Raw genomic sequence first — 19,340 nt, forward strand, 5'->3', positions numbered from 1 at the left:
CACCTTTATTGAATTATCACTTGTGACAAAGAAAAACTTACATTTATACAAAAGTAATCAAACTATATTAGCAAACATTAACAAACATTATACTTCACATATATTGCTATATATCATATAACCTAAGCAACATTACATAAAGTATTAAATTCCTGTCTTTTTTAAACAAGAAACATATTTAATAAACATTCACTTATAACATAAGTAATCATACATTTATATAAATGAAGGCAAACCACACCAACACAATCTTAGCTGCAAGTATTTTATATCACAAACCATACTTACACACTCCCAGTTGCAAACATTATGCATTACTTATAGTCTACCCAATCATTTCCAGTCAAACGTTACTTAGCCCATTTAAGTCCTGCCTTCTTTTAAACCTCATTCCCCTCCTGTATGTATTGTTTCCACAATTCCCATCTTTTCCTGTGTCGTTTGTTCCTACCACTTTTCTAAAGATCTCATTTCCAGTTTTTTTTTATCTCGGTTACTATATTCACTACTTCTAATATAGTTGGTTTAGATTTTTATTTCCATTTTCTAGTAATTGCTTTTTTGGCAGATACCATACCTCTCAACCTCTCAGCACAAGAAATCTGAACAAAAGCAGAAACAATGGGGGGACAAAGGCACAAAAATAGGGACGGATTTTAAACATTGTTCCTATAAACACAAAAAGTTGTTAAAATAACATGTTTTACATTATTATGAATTTTCTAAAGGATATAAAGTCTTGAAACTGAAATGTATATCATTATTTACTACTTGTTAGTGACTTGAATTATCAGTGCTTTGTCAGAAAACCACAAAATGTATGAGGAACAAAGTATGATGCAAAAATCTGGACATTCTGTGAAAATCTGGGCAATCGAGAGGTATGGCAGCCACCATAATTAGACACAGCAAGTCCTTACCATGTCTAGATAATTCCAATTCTGCATCATAGCTAAGAAAAATCATCTCCCTCATCACACCAATCTGGCCACCAAGCATCTCCGTCAGTGCATTCCACAGGAAATCCTTAAAATCTGCCAACCCACCACACTCCCAGAAAATATATTCCTAACTTTAATCCCCATGCATTCATAGCCACTCTTCTAGATTATATCATTATTATCTTAATGCAACTTTCCATAATGTGTAAAGTAATCAAACTCCAATTAGAGGAAAGATAGTTATGCATGACATCTCCCCTTAGACCTCCTCTGACACCAAAATGTTCATGTATAAAAGGAATAAGACCTGGAAAATCTGGCAACAAATTCAAATTTCTCAAAATCCATCAGAATTTTAGATACCTCCCTAATTCTTGCAAAAAAAAAAAAAGTTAAAACAGATAAAATCCACTACTACTTCTACTCACAAAGCATTCACTGTCAAATCCCAAAAGAGTTCTGGGGTGCCATTAACAAACTCTTAACTAATGGTAGATACTAGCAGCCCGGATAGTACTGCCACATTGTTCAACTCCCACTTCATAAATAACATTACTGATTTATTTAATTCATAATATTAATTCATTACTCAATAAAAATAACAAGAATAAATCCATACAAAATACTTCTTAACTCCTTCAGCAATTTTAATATCTTCTTCCTCATCTCTATCCCCACCTGTACTATAAAGAAGTACCTCCTCAAACTTAAACCTGCGACTTTAGCTATTGAAAACCTAACAAGAAAATATGTCAAAATTGCTGCAGAAGCCATAGTTTATCCTGTTTCTAGTCTTATAAATAAATATATCCAGGAACTGCACATCCTTTCCTTCTAGAATAAATCTTATATCCTACCTCTTCACAAAGAAGGCAACATAACTGATCACTCCAACTACAGGCCCATATTAATATTTTACACCTTGTCTAAAATCATGGAGAAATGCATCCACATTTCACTACTTAAATGTATCATTGACAAAGCTGTATTCTATCCTAGCCAGCATGGTTTTAGACCAAATCATAGCACTAACACTGCAGTACTCATCTTCATAAACACCATCAATTGAAAACACAATGCAAGCAGTATTGTATCCACACTGTTCTTAACCTTATAAAAAGTCCTTGACACATTTTCCCAGGACAAGCTGCTGTTTCAGCTAGATTCTTTAGGCCTAGCCCATCCCACCCTCTCCTGGTTCTAAACCTGCCTGTCAGATAGCTCTGAGACTGTTAAATGGCAATCAAGCTACTCCAACTTCCTACCGGTATCTGTCCATGCAACCTAAAAATCAATACTTGGGTGCCTTGTGTTCAACATATTTATTAACAAGTTGCTCACTGATTTTAAACATGCTGATGATTCTTCTCTTATATGCTCAGCCCAGAATACTTCTTAGCACCAACACCTCACTCAGGACCCTTCACCTCCAACAAAACGTGGCTGACCAAATTTGACCTCATACTGAATCATTAGAAGAAAAAGCTATGTGTGCATAAGAGAGAGTGAACAGTAAGCTTCATTGAGCCATTATTTTACACTCACTAAGCAGCGCTTTTGCTGTTTAGCAAGTGTAAAATAAAAATAAATGAAACCAAAAGAAAGTTTGTGTGTGTGTGTGTGTGTGTGTGTGTGTGTGTGTGTGTGTGTGTGTGTGTGTGTGTGTGTTTGTGTGTGTGTGTGTGTGTGTGTGTGTGTGTGTGTGTGTGTGTGTGTGTGTGTGTGTGTGTGTGTGTGTGTGTGTGTGTGTGTGTGTGTGTGTGTGTGTGTGTATGTTTCCGTTTGCTTGTGTGAGTGAATGCATGCATGAAAGCAGAAGAAACTGTGTGTGTGTGTGTGTGTGTGTGTGTGTGTGTGTGTGTGTGTGTGTGTGTGTGTGTGTGTGTGTGTGTATGTGTGTGTGTGTGTGTGTGTGTGTGTGTGTGTATGTGCGCATGTATGTGTGTGTGTGTGTGTGTGTGTGTGTGTGTGTGTGTGTGTGTGTGTGTGTGTGTGTGTATATGAGAAAGAGACAGAGACAGGGAGACAGAGAGAGAGAGAGACAGTGAGTGATCCCTGACAGCATCAGCATCAGTTAAGAGGTGTGCATACCTCTCAGCTATAACTCTCAAGCTCCCCGCATAAATTATCTGAACAGAGCCACAAATGACCAAAAACAAGGACAGATTTTAAATATCGCTCTTATAAACTTAGAAAATTGCTAGAATAGCAGTGTTTCCATTAGCATGTATATTATCTGAACAGTATGAAGTCTGAAACTCAAATGCCTGTCATTATTTAATGACTTCAAACAACAGTAATTTGCCAGAAAAATACACATTTTTATGAAGATGGGACCAAACATATGAACTAAAAATCTATACATTCTGCAAAAATCTGTACAGTTGAAAGGAATGCTCTGTTGACTCTTAGCTCAAGATATCTGGATAAACCTAAAAGAAACAGGGAAGAAAGGCCCAAAACAGGAACATATTTTACTTGATTATTAGGATTTGTGTTAGCATACATTTTCTGAAACAGAAGTGCGCATGAAAGAGTTAGCGAGAGCATTAATAAAGAGGTTTGCATATCTCTGGACCTTTCAGCTGAAGAAATCTGGATAAACCCTAAAATAAAGAGGGAACAGCGGTTCAAAATAGGAACAAATTTTAATTACTGCTGTTATAAAATTACAAACTTGCTTAAGTAAAAGGATTTGTGTTTGTATGAATTTTTTGAAGAAAATAAACTCAAATTATATATATGTATGCCATTATTTAATAACATCAATCTCCAATGACTGGCAAAAAAAACAAATGTTTTAGGAGTGAGGGTCAAAAAAATAAAGTAAATGCCTGGATATTTTAAGTGTTATATTGTGGATGAAAAATGCATCCTCCAACACCATTAACATGTACTACAGCAAGTTTGAAACATCAGGCGGAGGAACTGCTTTACATCAAAAGTATATAAAAAATAATACAGTACTTAAAAAAAAGTAAGTAGAGCACAACAGTTTTACAGACAGCCCATTCTCCAGTCTAAATGTAATAATGTCCACCAAGGTGTGTGCTAATATTTAACTAATACCCTTCCAGAGGTGTAGAGGCCCTCTGCCTGTGGCATCAGGCATCATATCACCCCTGGGCAGTGTTAATTACAAATTAACACACACCCTGTCGGGGATTACTGCTTGCTTATTATATGGCGATATGGCATGTTGTTGAAAATTGTCCTACATGAAATCGATTAGTGGTACAAAAAAGGTTAGAGACCACTGCTCTAAAGGAAATGGTGGGGGTCAGTGCAGTATCAGTAGAGCAGTCGGCCAAGTAATAAATGTATATCAAATAGGTAATGCAGTACTGTCTAGTGTAGTATATGAAGACCAGTATCTTTAGATTCATTCGCAATGCAGGAATGCAGCCACACCAGTAATCAAGAAGTGCAATGAGCAACTACAAAAGTAAGTTAGTTTGGTTTCTGCTTGTTCAGTATCAGCAACTAGCAACACAGCAGTAATATTTATGCATAGTCTGTAGTGAACAACTCTACATAAGCAACAATGAGCAACAGAGGAATGCAATTTATACTTAATAACATTACAGTCAACAGAACCTTGCTAATTTCTGCAAGGTGTCCACAAAAAAGTACAATTAGTATGTTAATATGTCAAAAAGAGACAGTGGTAAAAATGTGAGAAATAATTAATTTCCAACAGGGAATATTACTTTTAAGTAGGGACTGGAATTTGATTTGCGACAATAAGGATATATCTCGGGAGCCTAGAAGGGAAAATATAATAAAGGAGGGTAGATTTCTGAAGAGTTTTATGAAAATAGTTGGTATGAAAGATGTGAATTCAATAGCAGAAACTCTGAGAGAATTTACATATTACTCTACAAGGTACAATAATTGGGCTAGACTTGACAGAAATTATATTTCACAGGAACATGTTAATTTAATTGAGAATTCTGATACACATCCAGTAATTGGGCTAGACTTGACAGAAATTATATTTCACAGGAACATATTCATTTAATTGAGAATTCTGATACACATCCAGTAAGTATTTCCAACCGTATGCCAACAATTACTAAGATAAAAATGCAGAGTAATGAATAAAGATGAGACAATGGCACTTCCCCACCTACTTGTTAAAAAGAGAGGAATTTAAGGAATGAGTAGTTGAAATTATCCAGAGTTCGTAGGGAAGCTAGAAAGTACTCCAGACGTTATAGCTAGTGAATGGTATAAAATGAAAGTGGAATATAAAAATAGGGTAGAAATAAAAGAAAAAAGATGTGGTTAAGAAGTAATAAGAATTATTTAGAGGAGCTAAGAAAGGTTAAAGTATTGCAAAATAAAGGGAATCCCACAGAACAAGAGGAGCTGCAATTGTAAAATGCTAAGCAAGCAATAATGCCCAAAAGGGTGTGTGTTACTGTGTAAATAACACCCACAAAAGGGTATAAAACAAAAAAAAATATCAAGCAGATAAACGTGCGGCTGTTAGTAATCAATACTGTGCATAAGGAAAAGAAATAAAATGGTCGCAAGACATACGGCTCTACAAACATATAATTTATTAGTATACAAGATAGGTAAGTGCTTTCACCACCTTCCTGGTTGCTTCCTCAGAACTAACCTATACTAATAAATGATATGTTTTTGGAGCCGTATATCTTGCAACCGTTTTATTTCTTTTTCTTACCCATCAAGAGGTGTTATGAGGCCCAATGCCCTGGAGGGCATGATTGCACTTAGATAATAGGCTGAATGTAAAATTGTTGTGTTTTACTCACTTATTTATTTTTTTGTTACTACATATTTTTGATGTAAAGTAGTTCCTCTGCCTAATGTTTCAAACTTGCTATAGTATATGTAAATGGTGTTGGAGGATGTATTTTATATCTAAAATATAACAGTTTCAAAAAATATCCAGATATTTACTTCATTTTTCTCAGGGTAGGGGTCCCTTAGTTCTAAAATGTGTGGTTTGTTGTCAGTCATTGGGGAATTAAGTCACTACATGATGACAAACATTTGAGTTTTAGAATATTTCCTACAGAAAATGCATACTAAGTCAAATGCCGTTTTTCGGGCAACTTTGTAATTTTTAAGTGCAATATTTATTTGTTCCTATATTTTGAGCCTTTGTGCACCCTTTATTTTAGGATTTTTTCAGCTATGAGGTGGAGAGGTATGCATACCTCTTAAATTTTGCTGCCACTGCTCGATCTTACCTCCCCTAACAGAAACACAGTTTTGAATCAGAAAATGCATGCTAACACAAATCCTGTTATTCAAGCAAGTTTGTAATTTTATTAAAGTAATATTTGTTCTTATTTTTGAACCTTTGTTCCCCATTTATTTTAGGATGTATCCAGATACCCTCAGCTAAGAGGTTAAGAATGATGCAAACCTCTTAAATGCTTCGGCTGCCACTGTCAATAGCTCTCACGCTTCACATCATGCATGCATATGCACACACACACACACACACACACACACACACACACACACACACACACACACACATACACACACACTTTTGCTCTGACACATGCAGACAGAAACATAAGCACATATACAAACAAACACGCACATACTTTTCTTTCTTTTTTATGTTTCTTTTACTTTTACACTCACTAAACAGCAAAAAGCACTGCATAGTGAAAATAATGGCACAATTGAACTCGCTCACGCTGTCATGCATGCATGCACTCACACACAGACAAACACACAAACACTTTCCTGTTTGTTTTTTTTTCTACTTTTTTATTTTACTCTCACTGAAGAGCAAACTCACTGCTTAGAGAGTATGAAATAATGGTGGGTAATAACTTTCTTTTGGTCCAAGCTCCACAGCAATTTAATATGCTGCCGTGAAGCTGCTGACTCATTTTTCATAGATCATTATTTGTATGTTAACATCCTGCTTGAGAATGTTTGTTCTCCAGTCAGGGTGCCAATCTAGAGGTCACCCATATTCTAAAAAGAAAATAAAGGGGTACTGGATAATATGCACAAGTTCAGAAAGTCTGCTCTTAAGCAACTGTTTTTTGATAATGACTCCAGAGCACAAAAACGTTTGGCACAACTTAGGCAACAGAAAGTAGAAAGGATTGTTGCCAAACTTAGGGAGCCTATAACAAGAAAATAACCACGGATCCTGTAGAGGTATTACAGATTTATTTTTAGAAATGTTATGTAAATTTGTATAAATCAGAAAAGTGGGGGAATAAAGAAAAAGCACACTTGGAAATATTTATGGAAGACTTAAATATGCCAAGGAAAATGAGATAAAAATGGTGATATAAAAGTCTCCAGAAACAGATGGTATTCTTGTGGAAGTTTGGAAGTTAGACGGGAAGAAAGTGATGAAAACAATCTGAAATGTTTTGTTTAACAGTATTTTAAAAGGAGGAAGGTACCAGTATCATGGGAAAAAGCTGTGGTGGCTGTAATACCTAAAGACAGTAAAGACCCATCTGATTCAGCTTCATATAGGCTCATTTCAGTTCTAATGATTATAAAGTGTTTATGTCTATAATGGCTAAAAGAATGGCAAAGGTGATGCCAAAATTGATAAATATGGGCTAATGTGGTTCTGTGGAGGGAAGGCAAACAAATCACAACATTAAAGGAACAATGATGATACAGAAGGGAAGGCAAATGTAAGAAAATGCTATTGATAATGGTAGGTCTTGATGCAGAGAAAGCATTCAACAGAGTAAGCTGGGATTTTATGAGTAGGGCAAATGAAGAATTTGCATTTCCTGATACACTAATAAGGTTAATTAGAAGAATATATGAGCGAATGGAGGAAAAATCAAAGTGGGAGGGTTTCTCTGACAAGTTGTGTCTGAGGAACCAGGTAAGGATGTCATCATTTCCCTTTGTTATTTACGCTATATTTAAAAACATTAGCAAGGAAAATAAGGGACTCAGAAATTCAAGGGTATAATTTTATTTTCATTTTTATTTTACATTTGTTAACCGGGAAAGTCCGACTTGGAACAAAGCCAATTTTCAGCAGAGGCCCAGGGAGAAAAGCTTCAGATGCATGTCTTTGTAATGTGGGAGGAAACCAGAACGAACCCACACTAACACAGGGATGACATGCAGACTCCACACAGAAGGCACCCCAGCATCGAACCGGATAACCTCTTGCTGTGAGGCAACAATGCTACCGCTGCACCACTGCGTCATCCATAATTGATACTGTGTTCAATAAAAGTTGGTATTATTTGAATATGATATTATTTTTGCACCTGATGGATCCAGAAAAAATATCTCAGTATTGTGGAATATACAGAGACAGTTCCATTTTTTTTTGGGGGGGGTATAAAAATTAATGAAGATAAAACAAAGTCTATAGCTATAAACTGTGCATCCACACATGAATTGGTCCAGCAATATCCACATTTAAGGGATATTATAAAATTAAATATTTAGGAGTCTGGATTAAAAAGGATTTGGTTATGGCAGGTAATGGTATATGGGAAGAGACTAAACAAAAGGTAATACAAAAGAATGGGAAACTAGAAGCTCTTGCCTTTGGATATAGATAGTAAGATACAAGCAGTAAAAATGTTTGAAGTCCCTTTAGTTTTATAGACAGGTCAGACATATTTTATCAACCAAAGGAGAAGCTGTGGACAGTAATTAACAAACAGTTGAAAGATTTTATTTGGGAGAGCAAGAGTCAAGTGGGATAAGCTGACCCTCCCAACAAAACGGGGAGGTATAGGATTACTTGATTTAAAGGGATATTTAAAGAGCTACAGGATTAAGGTTCTTATACATAGCACATGTAGAAAGATATAATTCAAAGAAGAAAATGATGATGATGAAGTAGGGGTAATTGAAGAACTAAAGAAAGAATGGGATTTGGGGAACAGATCCTTAAGGAGAATAACAACAGTCATACAAAATATTATATTCATAAAGTAACAGAAAATATATTAAGAACTAAGCTAACACAGGAATGGAGAAAGGAGATTCTGCTGATGGGAATGACTGCAACTAGGGGTACACAGAATAGTCAATAGGAGGCTAGAATTTACTGGGTGAAGCTGGAAATAGAACCAATGTGTTGGGAACAAATAATTAGAAAAGGAAAGGTAATAGAATGGTAAGAGGCCAAGAAGACAATTGGATTGTAGGCTAGTGATTGCCTTCCCTATAAGGGATTGATATCAGAATATACACAGTGAGAAAGGGACAGGGGAATCCCAAATGAAAGGCCTGCACTGGTTGAGTTATTAACTGAATCCAGAACAGAAACTGCTGTTAAAAAGGGATAATTAGTATGACATATAAAATATTGTAGGAATCAATCAAAATAGGTCAGAAAAGATTGGGAAGAGAGATTCACAGAGAAACAGTGGGAGGACATACTGTATGTTTGGCTCCCAAATATACAATGACACCTGGAAGATTTAGGATTTTTGCTTGGAAGTGTTTGCGTAGGTATTTTTTATATCTCAAGTGGATTCCAAAGAATTATTCCTCAAGTAGATGGCAAATGTTGGAGGTATGCTGGGGAAGAAAGAAGTAATTGGGAACGTGTTTTGGGAGTGTAATGAGTTGGGAAACTTTAAAAATTCCCTACAGAGCACTCTGTCTGGAATACCAGGTGAGCAAATGAGTGTAATCAAGGAAGTAAATTTCTTTTTTTTTTTTTTTTTTTTTTTTTTTAGCTAAAATACAGGATCTAAATTGCCTTGACACAGTAAGGTCTTGTTAGTTTAATTCTGGTGGCTGCCCAAAAAGCAATTCCTAGAAAATGGAAATCAAATTCTAAACCAAAACTGTACTTGAAGTACTGAATATTCTAACAAAGACAAAAGAGCAGGAAGTGAGATCTTTAGAAAAGGGTAAGAGTACATTGAAAAATGGATATTGTGGGAGCAATGCATGCAGAAAAATGTTTTGGAGGCAGAATGAAGTTTAACTGAAGGCAGGAATTCAATAATTTATGTAATGATGCTTAGATTATGCATCACATATATTGTTATATATACGGTAATGGTTGTAAATGTGAACTTATTAATATGGTTTGATTACTTTTATATAAATGTAAGTTTGTCTGTGTCATAAGTGTTAATTCAATAAATGTGTTTAAAATAAGAGACAATAATTGTAATGTATGTACTAAGACAGTAGTAAGATCACTGACAGTATTACAAGTAACTTAAGACAGATCATGCAATGAAATGTATATTTCATGCTGAAAGGATGAAGAGATTGCCCTACGTTTTGCAGAGTAAGCTCTTATGTTGGTAACTTAAAACAATAAGTGCAGCAGTGTGTCAAACTGAGCAAATCTGGTATTAAAAGTCTTTAAGGCTCTGTCCCTGCAAAAGCTGGTGAATCAGAATGCAGCCAACATGCCCACAAACGCAGTATAATCAAAAATGGTTACGCTTGTCTGTCCCAAGAACTCAGTCTCACGTAACTGTTATATGGAAGCTTCTGCTTTGACTAAAGGCTGAAGCACTGCGGCCTAGTTTCTCGTAAGCAGGTGTCCTTGTTCACCAAATCAGTGGGAAGAGGTAAAATTGATGGAAAAGGGCTGTATAGTGTTTCCTTCGTCTCAGAAGTTTACTTGCCTTTGGAGCCGACCAGTACTGAAGTGCAGTGAACAGAACAAACCTCTTGGTATTTCAAGTCTGTAAGGATCTAACTCCATAGAAGCTGGCCAGTCAGAATGCAACAAATGCCCCCACAGAAGCTGGCAAGGGCAGGCACTCCAGTCCTACTTAACTGAAGCTAGGGTAGCTTATCACATGGAAGCTTCTACTGTCATCAAAGGCTGGAAGAATGCATACCATGGTCTTAGGAAGCAGACCAAGTCCATGTAGTATGATGAAGAAGTAGGAATTTAGATTGAAACTGGCTCTGTATTCTTTTCCTTCTTCTCAGAAGTTTATTTGTCTTTGGAGCAGACCAGTACTGAAGTTCACCGAACTGAACTGCACTGAACTGAGCAAACCTCCTGGTATTTAAAGTCTGTAAGGATCTAACTCCATAGAAGCTGGCCAGTCAGAATGCAACAAATGCCCCTACAGAAGTTAGCGAAACCAAGTACTCCAGTCCGCCTTAACTGACACTAGGGTAGCTGTCACATGGACGTCTCTGTTCTCATCATAAGCTGGAACACTACATATGTGGTCCTAGGAAGCAGACCAAGTCCGCATAGTGTGATGAAGAAGGAGGAACGTGGACTGAGCTCTGTATTCTTTTCCTTCTTCTTTTTTGTCTTCTCTGTAGTCTTCTTGTCTTCAGAACAGCCCGGCACTGAAGTAATAATAAAAAGATATTACATCACTTTTGTGTTCCATTGTTTTCTGTTAGAGGACCTACACAGCGTATATACTTTTGCAGACTTTCTACATGTTTTTTTTTTTGCATTTAGTTGACTGCCATTTTCTTCTTGTTTTTGAACTGCTGACTATTCATACTCAGACTTTCTCACTTTATAAGTTGACAGACCTCTATTTCTCTGCACAGTGCTCTGCTTTGTTATAGCAGAACAGTAAGGTTCAGCTTTTTGTTTTTTTTTAGTTCAGGCAATTAATTTCAGCTATATTCACCTGGTTTAACCCCAATGATACGGGATTTTAATGAACAGCATTTAGTTTCCATATAACTTAATTATTTGATATTATAGGTAAAGTATAACTTTCAAAGCACATTTTTAACATTCATAAGGTCACCGAGGTAGTTGAAGGTTTTTGAAAAACTATGGATGAAATTGTTCCACAGTTGTATGACTTTGATAAGAAATTGATTGAAGCTCCAGCCAAATGAAACAACTAATCAAAACTTTTACTGGATAAAAATATTTTCACACCTCCTTACTTAAAGTCACAGATCCTTACTTAATGACACACCTCCTTAATTAAGTAGATTAGCTGGATGGGTGCACAACCACTGGCAAAACCAAAAAGCTCAACAACTCTGAATCACTATTGATGCAGGAGGAGGAACTGCACTAGCCATGATGCCAAGTGAGTGATTAAGATCAGGGAGATTGAGTCTGGACAAGTGTATTTGATGAGTTAAAACCTCATCTACTTTGCACTAGACCAAAAGTAGTGAAGGGATTTTAAATAAGCATGTTAATGTACAAGTTGGTAGCTGAGCATGCTAACATGGGGCATAACATGAGGCTATTCCTCTTAAAAAAAAAAAAAGATCCAGCCCATATTCCGTGGGTTTTTTTTTTGCCATCATGGTTTACACTCTTAGTGAACAATATGACAGTAAAGCAACAATCAACAAAACTGAGACAAATAGCAAACAATAGAGGGGTAAAAGACAAAGAGACACTATATATGCAGTACGTTTTGATACTGTTGTTTTAATGTAATACTTAGTGCTTGGCCGAACAAATGCTTATGACACCCCAGAGGGTAATTTCAATTTACACATCTATGGGGTAGAGAAGTGAGTGGCAGCACTGCAGATATACCACAACAGTGCATCAAATAATTGTCATCCTCAAATTATCCTTCCATAGCAGCTATCTAATGCCTAATGAAGTTTGCTTTGTCTGAGAGAGTGACTTAGAAATGCTCAGTATTAAACACTGCTGAAAATAGCATTTACCACTGGAGTAGGTCATCTTTTCTTTTTGTTCACTCACTCATAAAGTGACTAGTCAGTTTAGACAACTGTAGAATTCTGTTCACATGTCACAACTCTTTTATGAATATTTAGAAATGTCATAACTGGCATTTTGGGAGAATTACTGAGGTGTTTAGATTGGATGTTTTAACAGTGTGCATCAGAATGATTCTTGTGGTTTCTGTGAACTAAAAACAATCAGAAAAAAGACAGAAGTAGAAATGCTCAATCACTGAGTAAGGAATGTCTACTAAACATCAAGACACATTTGGGAACATAAGGCTTTTTCACAGGAAAAGTTAAAAACATAGACACTGTTACTGCATGTTACGTAGCTGTGTAAGGACAATAGAAAACAGTATAATGTGATACACTGAAGGACTCTAGTGTGGTACACAAACCTTGGATTTCAGCATGCAAATGAGATATTCAAGCAAAATAAATGAGTGTATACCTTTTTGCAACAATGCAGTGTACTACCTTTCAGTGTTTCTTTCAAGACTGACTTTAGTCTTATATATCTTGAAGTTTTACTGGACATGATCCCTTCCAGAAATGTGAAAGAAGCCAGCCTCTGTTTTGTGCATTGTCATATTTATGTCAGAGGTTACAATTCTTCTGCAGACTAATAACATCAGTGAATTTAAGTTGCAAATTACAAGCATGTTTCTGTCTGTGTAAATGATAATTTCATGAAGATTCTTTATTATTAAAATATGCCCATCTCTTCTAATGAATTCTAATATGCTATTGAAACCTTTTGTTCTGGTAGGATTTATTCAGGAAAGCACTTGTCTAACATACTATCTCTGTACCTTTCAGGCATAACATACAGTTAAAAGTCATGTTTGTTGGCGGTCCAAACATCAGAAAAGATTATCACATTGAAGAAGGAGAGGAGGTAAGCAAAAATAATCTAATTATTAAATGTAAATGTTTTATTACTCTTAACACTATCAGTTATATTAATTAGTGCTTAGCTGATCATCATGTACAACCAATAACGTACCTCAAGGTATTACTTTTGTGGTATTGTCTTAGAAAGAGTTTAGAAATTACAGCCAGTATGCTGTAAAAGGAGTAGACATCTTCTTGGAGAAACATGCTTCCAAAAATCTTTGGCCCTTTATAACAAGAGATCCCGCACTGCAAATCTGTTACTCCTATAAGAAGGGGAGAAACATAGGGCATATTTTGATTTCTGTCTGACTCTGGGCAAGTCACTTAAACTGACACTGTTCACTGGCTGAGTCTGAAAAAAAGTCCATGGAGATCAGTGCTCTACCTCAGAAAACAAGTACAAACAGCTAAGGAAATTTCAAGTACCCTTCATATAACTAAATGGGTCTGCAAGAGGAACTTTCCTTGCATTAAATATTTAATGTGTTCATTAGTAAAGAATCTATATGATCATGTCATCATTGGCATTAGAGTTTATAATAAAATTATATTTGTATTCCACAGTGTTTGCTTTATGGTATAGAGTATAACTGTGATTATTGTAAAGTGCTGAAGTTGTATGCAGGGTAAACATAAAGGAACCTGCCTTTAATTTAAGTAGTATTGCCTGATTCCAAGATGGTGCCTAGTGACAACATACCATTTTAGAAGATTATTTAGCATTAGATAGGCTGGGTGTACACCAGTTTGTGGATAACAGCAGTTTGTAGCTAACTCAGCTTGTTTTCCATGGATATCCAGTCAGATTGCTGTAAGACTGTGTAGTTGTGGGGCTTTGCATGTTGACTAGATGCAAGGTTTGTGGTTATGCTGTAGACTGAGGTAACATTGGATATTGCAGACTTTTTGAGGTTTCCAGTGGTTATAATCCCATGTATTAGTTTAGGTATTAGATGTGATTCTGTAATTGTTTTCCTTGTGTCTAGTCACAGGTAAGTTTTAATTCTATACAGAGTTTTTTTTTTGGGGGGGGTGGGGTTGTGAATGGCTTTCATGGTAATTTAGATATGCTCCTGAAATTTAAATTTGTATTTGATAGTTACTCCTTAATGTTTCAATTTATATTATTTCAGTAGGCTCTGTTTCTCCCTGCATTATTGTAGTTTTTATGAAGCAGCACTATACAGATGATTTTAAAAGCTCAGTAGTTTTTTTGTCTTCTCATTTAGAATTAGTTTGTTTTATTCCATCCAGTAATTTAACAACATGAAGCTATGCTGAAGGTATATTTTCAGATATTGAAGGTCCGGGTCAATTACATTTTGAAAGATTTCAGTTTCACTAGAATGATGAAACCAAGATTAATCTTTTGTCTTGCATTGTTGTAACATGTCCACTGGTTTTAGTAGGGTTACTGAGAAACAAGCCATACATTCCTGCTTCAAATAGCGTGTTTTTAACAAAAACAGAAACTTAATTACAAAAACATGTGCCAATTGTTACACAACAGTCATAAGTCAATTTCACTCAATGAATATGTTTTGGTTCTTGTATATAATATACATAGCACTAAACATATCCTTGTTTGTTGTAAAAAAATTACACAGAAATGTCATTTTACCCTATATGCAACTCTTTAGGTGTTTCTCAGTTTATTTTCAACTTTGCTTCCGCAGTTTCAGTTAACGTAACTGTGTGAAATAATCTTAGGTATATCTGCTTACTTATTTTGGCATTCTTTTTATTTGATTAAGGAATGATCTCATAAAGCAAGTGTACTCATGGTCATATAATGTACCTATTTATCGGTGTATCTTTCCATTTGTCTGTCTGTCTATTTGTCTATTTATATACTGTAGCTGACATTTTTAACTGGGTAGGTGGATTGTCCTTATTGACCAATTTTAGCTGCAACCTAAGCCCAAAGCAATTACACAAATATAGAGTACACAGGCAATGGATGATACAACAAATTACATGCACTGAATATGCATACATTTCAAGTTACCCAGATAGTAGAGGGATTCAAAAAGGTGTACAACACAGAAGATAATTCACAGTAAATTCTAGTAATCCAATAAGCAACTCATAATGTACATCAGTTAGATCCATGCTAGAATTACACAGACCCTAGAAGGCTATTATTCATCTAAGTAAAGAATTTTGTTTAATGCATAGGTAATTAGAAAAAATTATAATAGGTAAACCAATGTTAGACCTATAACGGCTATAACTGTCCCAACAATTTGGAGCTAACATAAAGGCAAACTATCTTCAGAAGGCAACAAAGGAAGCAAGATAAAGTTGATATTAGAAACCATTTTCATGGCAAAGGCTTCATCTATAAATGCCTTTCTAGTATTTAATTAGGTTTTTCTGAAGATAGTATAGTCCACAGCAGTTCTTAATTCATTTGGAAGGCTATTCCAGAATGACAGAGCCACATTTATAAATGCACTTTCCATCCATTTTCCAAAACCAAAATTAAGAGTGTGGTAGCTCCATGAGGTTATTATAGAGTGGGGTCAGAAACATCCTTACAAATTATATATATATATATATATATATATATATATATATATATATATATATATATATATATTACACTGTATAACTCAAGTACAAAGCTATAATCACTGGCTTTGCAAGATTTCATATAAGTCAGTTTCAGAGATACTTTAGCAACAGTAGTTGTTCCATGATTAACACTTTTGCATTCATGTACATACAATTATTCGTAGAAGGAAATAAATAATTTCATTGCCAGTAATATTCTGTGATTTCATAGTAGCATGTTATAACCAACACCAAACAATCTGTCATCCTTAAGGTACATTTACTGTCACCCATAAAGTTAAGTAGCCATCATATTAACCTGTGGCAGCTATAGCTGATCATTTTTTCTTCAAATGATTGATGCCAGCAGTCGTAAAATAACTGTTTTGTGCAATTTTCTTTATATAAATTAATTAACAACTAGTCACACACATTTTAAAATTGAATGATGAAAGTCTAAAGAAATTAGGCAGCATACTTTGAAGATGAAATGTAGTGGCAAGAAGGCATAAGCAATTTTGAATGGAGAGATAACATTAGGACACTAAGAGCTATCTGTTCCTACTACTTCTACTAACTGAAGATAGCCAAGATATCGACCCCTGATATTTAAAAACATTTAACAGTTGCCAAAGTCTTACAGACAAAACTTCCAGACATGAGCTTCCTAATTCTGGAGAGCAAACTGCCTGTCTTCCTATGTGCAATCAACTGAGAGGCTTATTTATTAGTCTCAGTTCACAAAATTTTCTGTAAACTCCAAGCAAAAACTAAAGCCTAAATGAACTGCTGCATTAAACACTTTGGGGGGAGGGGAGTGACTTGTCTCTTCCAACACTGTATGGAGTATCCAGAAATAAGGCAGTGCTGGAAAATATTCCTTCAGAGAGCACTGTTCCACCAGGCAAAATATCCTCTTTAAATATTTAGTAAATGAGATCTGGCTGTTCACAGTCTTTTGGGTCACAACTGTGAATCCATATAACAGCCTCACAGACAAAGTCATTTAGATATTAGATAACCAAAACATTTCAGTCCAGTTAAGGTAATATAACTTTTGACAGGGAGTAATAATGAGCTTTAACGTTTTCTAGTGTGTGTGTGTGTGTGTGTGTGTGTGTGTGTGTGTGTGTGTGCGTGCATGCTCACATCTGTGTGTGTGTTTGTGTCTGTGTCTGAGTGTGAGTAAAACAGTCTCCTTTCTATACTCTGCAGCATGTTTACTAAAATAAAGCTACTAGTTTTAGTCAGTTTTTCACATCTTTACTGCATTTTTACTAAATATATATGTATATGGATCTACTTGATATAGTTGAAATACCTGAATGACGAAATGCTAAACACTGAGACTAAAATAGCAAAATTCCAAATAGTCAAATGTTTAGCAAGCCGAAACCTGGAACATCGAACTATGTATACTGAATGGAGATCACGCTACACCTAAAAGAATGTAGCATACAGGACAACATTGCAGCTTCCTCAATAGTTTTCAATGGAGATTGCTGTACATTAAGGTATGGGAAATCAAACCTTTTCCCCACATGGGGAGTGAAGGGGGGGCTTGCCCCCGTGCAAAAACATTGATTGCTTTTGTTGTGTATGCTGTCTTTAAATGGACAACTATTCTGTTAAGTTTAGAGTGATCTCCATTTAGTGTACGTAGTTACATTCTATTGTTAGCACTGGTTTATCTTTTTGTGAAAGCACTGTTATAGAGATGTATGATGGAATCTGGGCTTGCAAAAGTAACATCTGCCATAGCCTTTGTTTTTTTTTTTTTATTTGATTTGCAATAAGCAGTACAATATCTTAATGGTGTACCACCATTTTTTCAGTTTACACAGCTTCAGTGACTGGAGTGCGATATTATAAGGTACAATAATATGAATTTTCAGTGTAAGATTTTGCTATTTTTGTCTCAATGTTTATTATTTTGACATTCTGGTTCTTTGACTTAATGAAGTAGATCCATGTGTGTGTGTGTGTGTGTGTGTATATATATATATATATATATATATATATATATATATATATATATATATGTGTGTGTGTGTGTGTGTGTGTGTGTGTGTAGAAAAGTCAAAAACACACCAGTTGTTCATGGTAGAGGTGGTTCCAAAACTTTAATAAAATAGTAAAAATAAAGAACAGGTAAGCGCTTTCACATGTAGCTTCTTCAGACCTATTATCAAACTAAAAACTCTAACCAGCTTTTAAACACCTTGTAACAGTTTCATCCAATCAACTGAAAAAGCATTAAAAGTTGATAAACAACATGATTGCATTGAACATGCCAATTAAATAAGCCAATTAAGTCTGCTTACATTCATATTCCTAAAAAGAACTAATTGTTATAATGACTATAAAAATGCATATATATATATGGTTCTACCTCACATAAACGAAACACCACAGCACCGACAACGCAATCACCGACACCACATAACCGACAGTACAAAAACACGAAATCCCACATGCCCGACAACGAAATAACCGACGGTACACAAACACGAAACCTCATACACTTCACACACCACAATCAACAACCAAAACACATTCCCCATCCAAAAACCACATACACAACACAAGCACACCAAAATCCCTACAAACCCACACTAAACCATACATACACAACTACCTACAACCCTGACCCAAACCCTAACCCTAAGGTCCGTCACTACCGCACACTTACCTGACCCGCTCCCTAACCCTAACTCACTTATCCCGCCTCTAACCCAAACACAATCACTACCGCACACTTACCTGACCCGCTCCCTAACCCTAACTCACTTATCCCGCCCCTAACCCAAACACAATCACTACCGCACACTTACCTGACCCACTCCCTAACCCTAACTCACTTAACCCACCCCTATCCCCACTTACCTTACTCGCACCCTAACGTCCGTCACTACCGCATACTTACACAGCCTTTCCCCATGTCGGCATCCTCGGCGTCGGTGCTTTCATCCGTCGGGTCGGTCTTCTGCTTGTCGATCTTCTAGGTCCCGTCGTCGGTCTTCTGCGCTGTCGATCTTCTGGGGCTCGCGATTTCCCTGTCGATGTTCAAGTGTCGTTGAAGTGAGGTAGAACCATATATATATATATATATATATATATATATATATATATATATATATATATATATATATATATATATATATATATATATATATATATAAAATGTATGTATATATATATATATATATATATATATATATATATATATATATATATAGTAAATAAGAATAAGTTCTGCATATCCACCACATTGAGGGTATAAAACGTAATTTAATAATCCAAATGTTAAGAAGCATACACAAT

At 35.6% G+C, this 19,340-nt stretch overlaps 1 protein-coding gene across 3 annotated transcripts in view; it reads left to right on the forward strand.

Moving 5' to 3' along the window:
- Positions 1–19,340, forward strand: part of HAAO (3-hydroxyanthranilate 3,4-dioxygenase) — an 808,952-nt gene that overhangs the window by 146,799 nt on the left and 642,813 nt on the right. For all 3 annotated transcript variants that reach the window (XM_044075085.1, XM_044075086.1, XM_044075087.1), the window contains exon 2: positions 13,383–13,461. In XM_044075085.1, coding sequence (XP_043931020.1) covers positions 13,383–13,461 — 79 coding nt within the window. The remainder of the gene's footprint in view (positions 1–13,382; positions 13,462–19,340) is intronic.

The sequence above is a fragment of the Protopterus annectens genome, chromosome 6.part0 (assembly GCF_019279795.1).
Source record: "Protopterus annectens isolate FY-2018-M chromosome 6.part0, PAN1.0, whole genome shotgun sequence".
In the NCBI taxonomy this organism is placed as follows: domain Eukaryota; kingdom Metazoa; phylum Chordata; order Ceratodontiformes; family Protopteridae; genus Protopterus; species Protopterus annectens.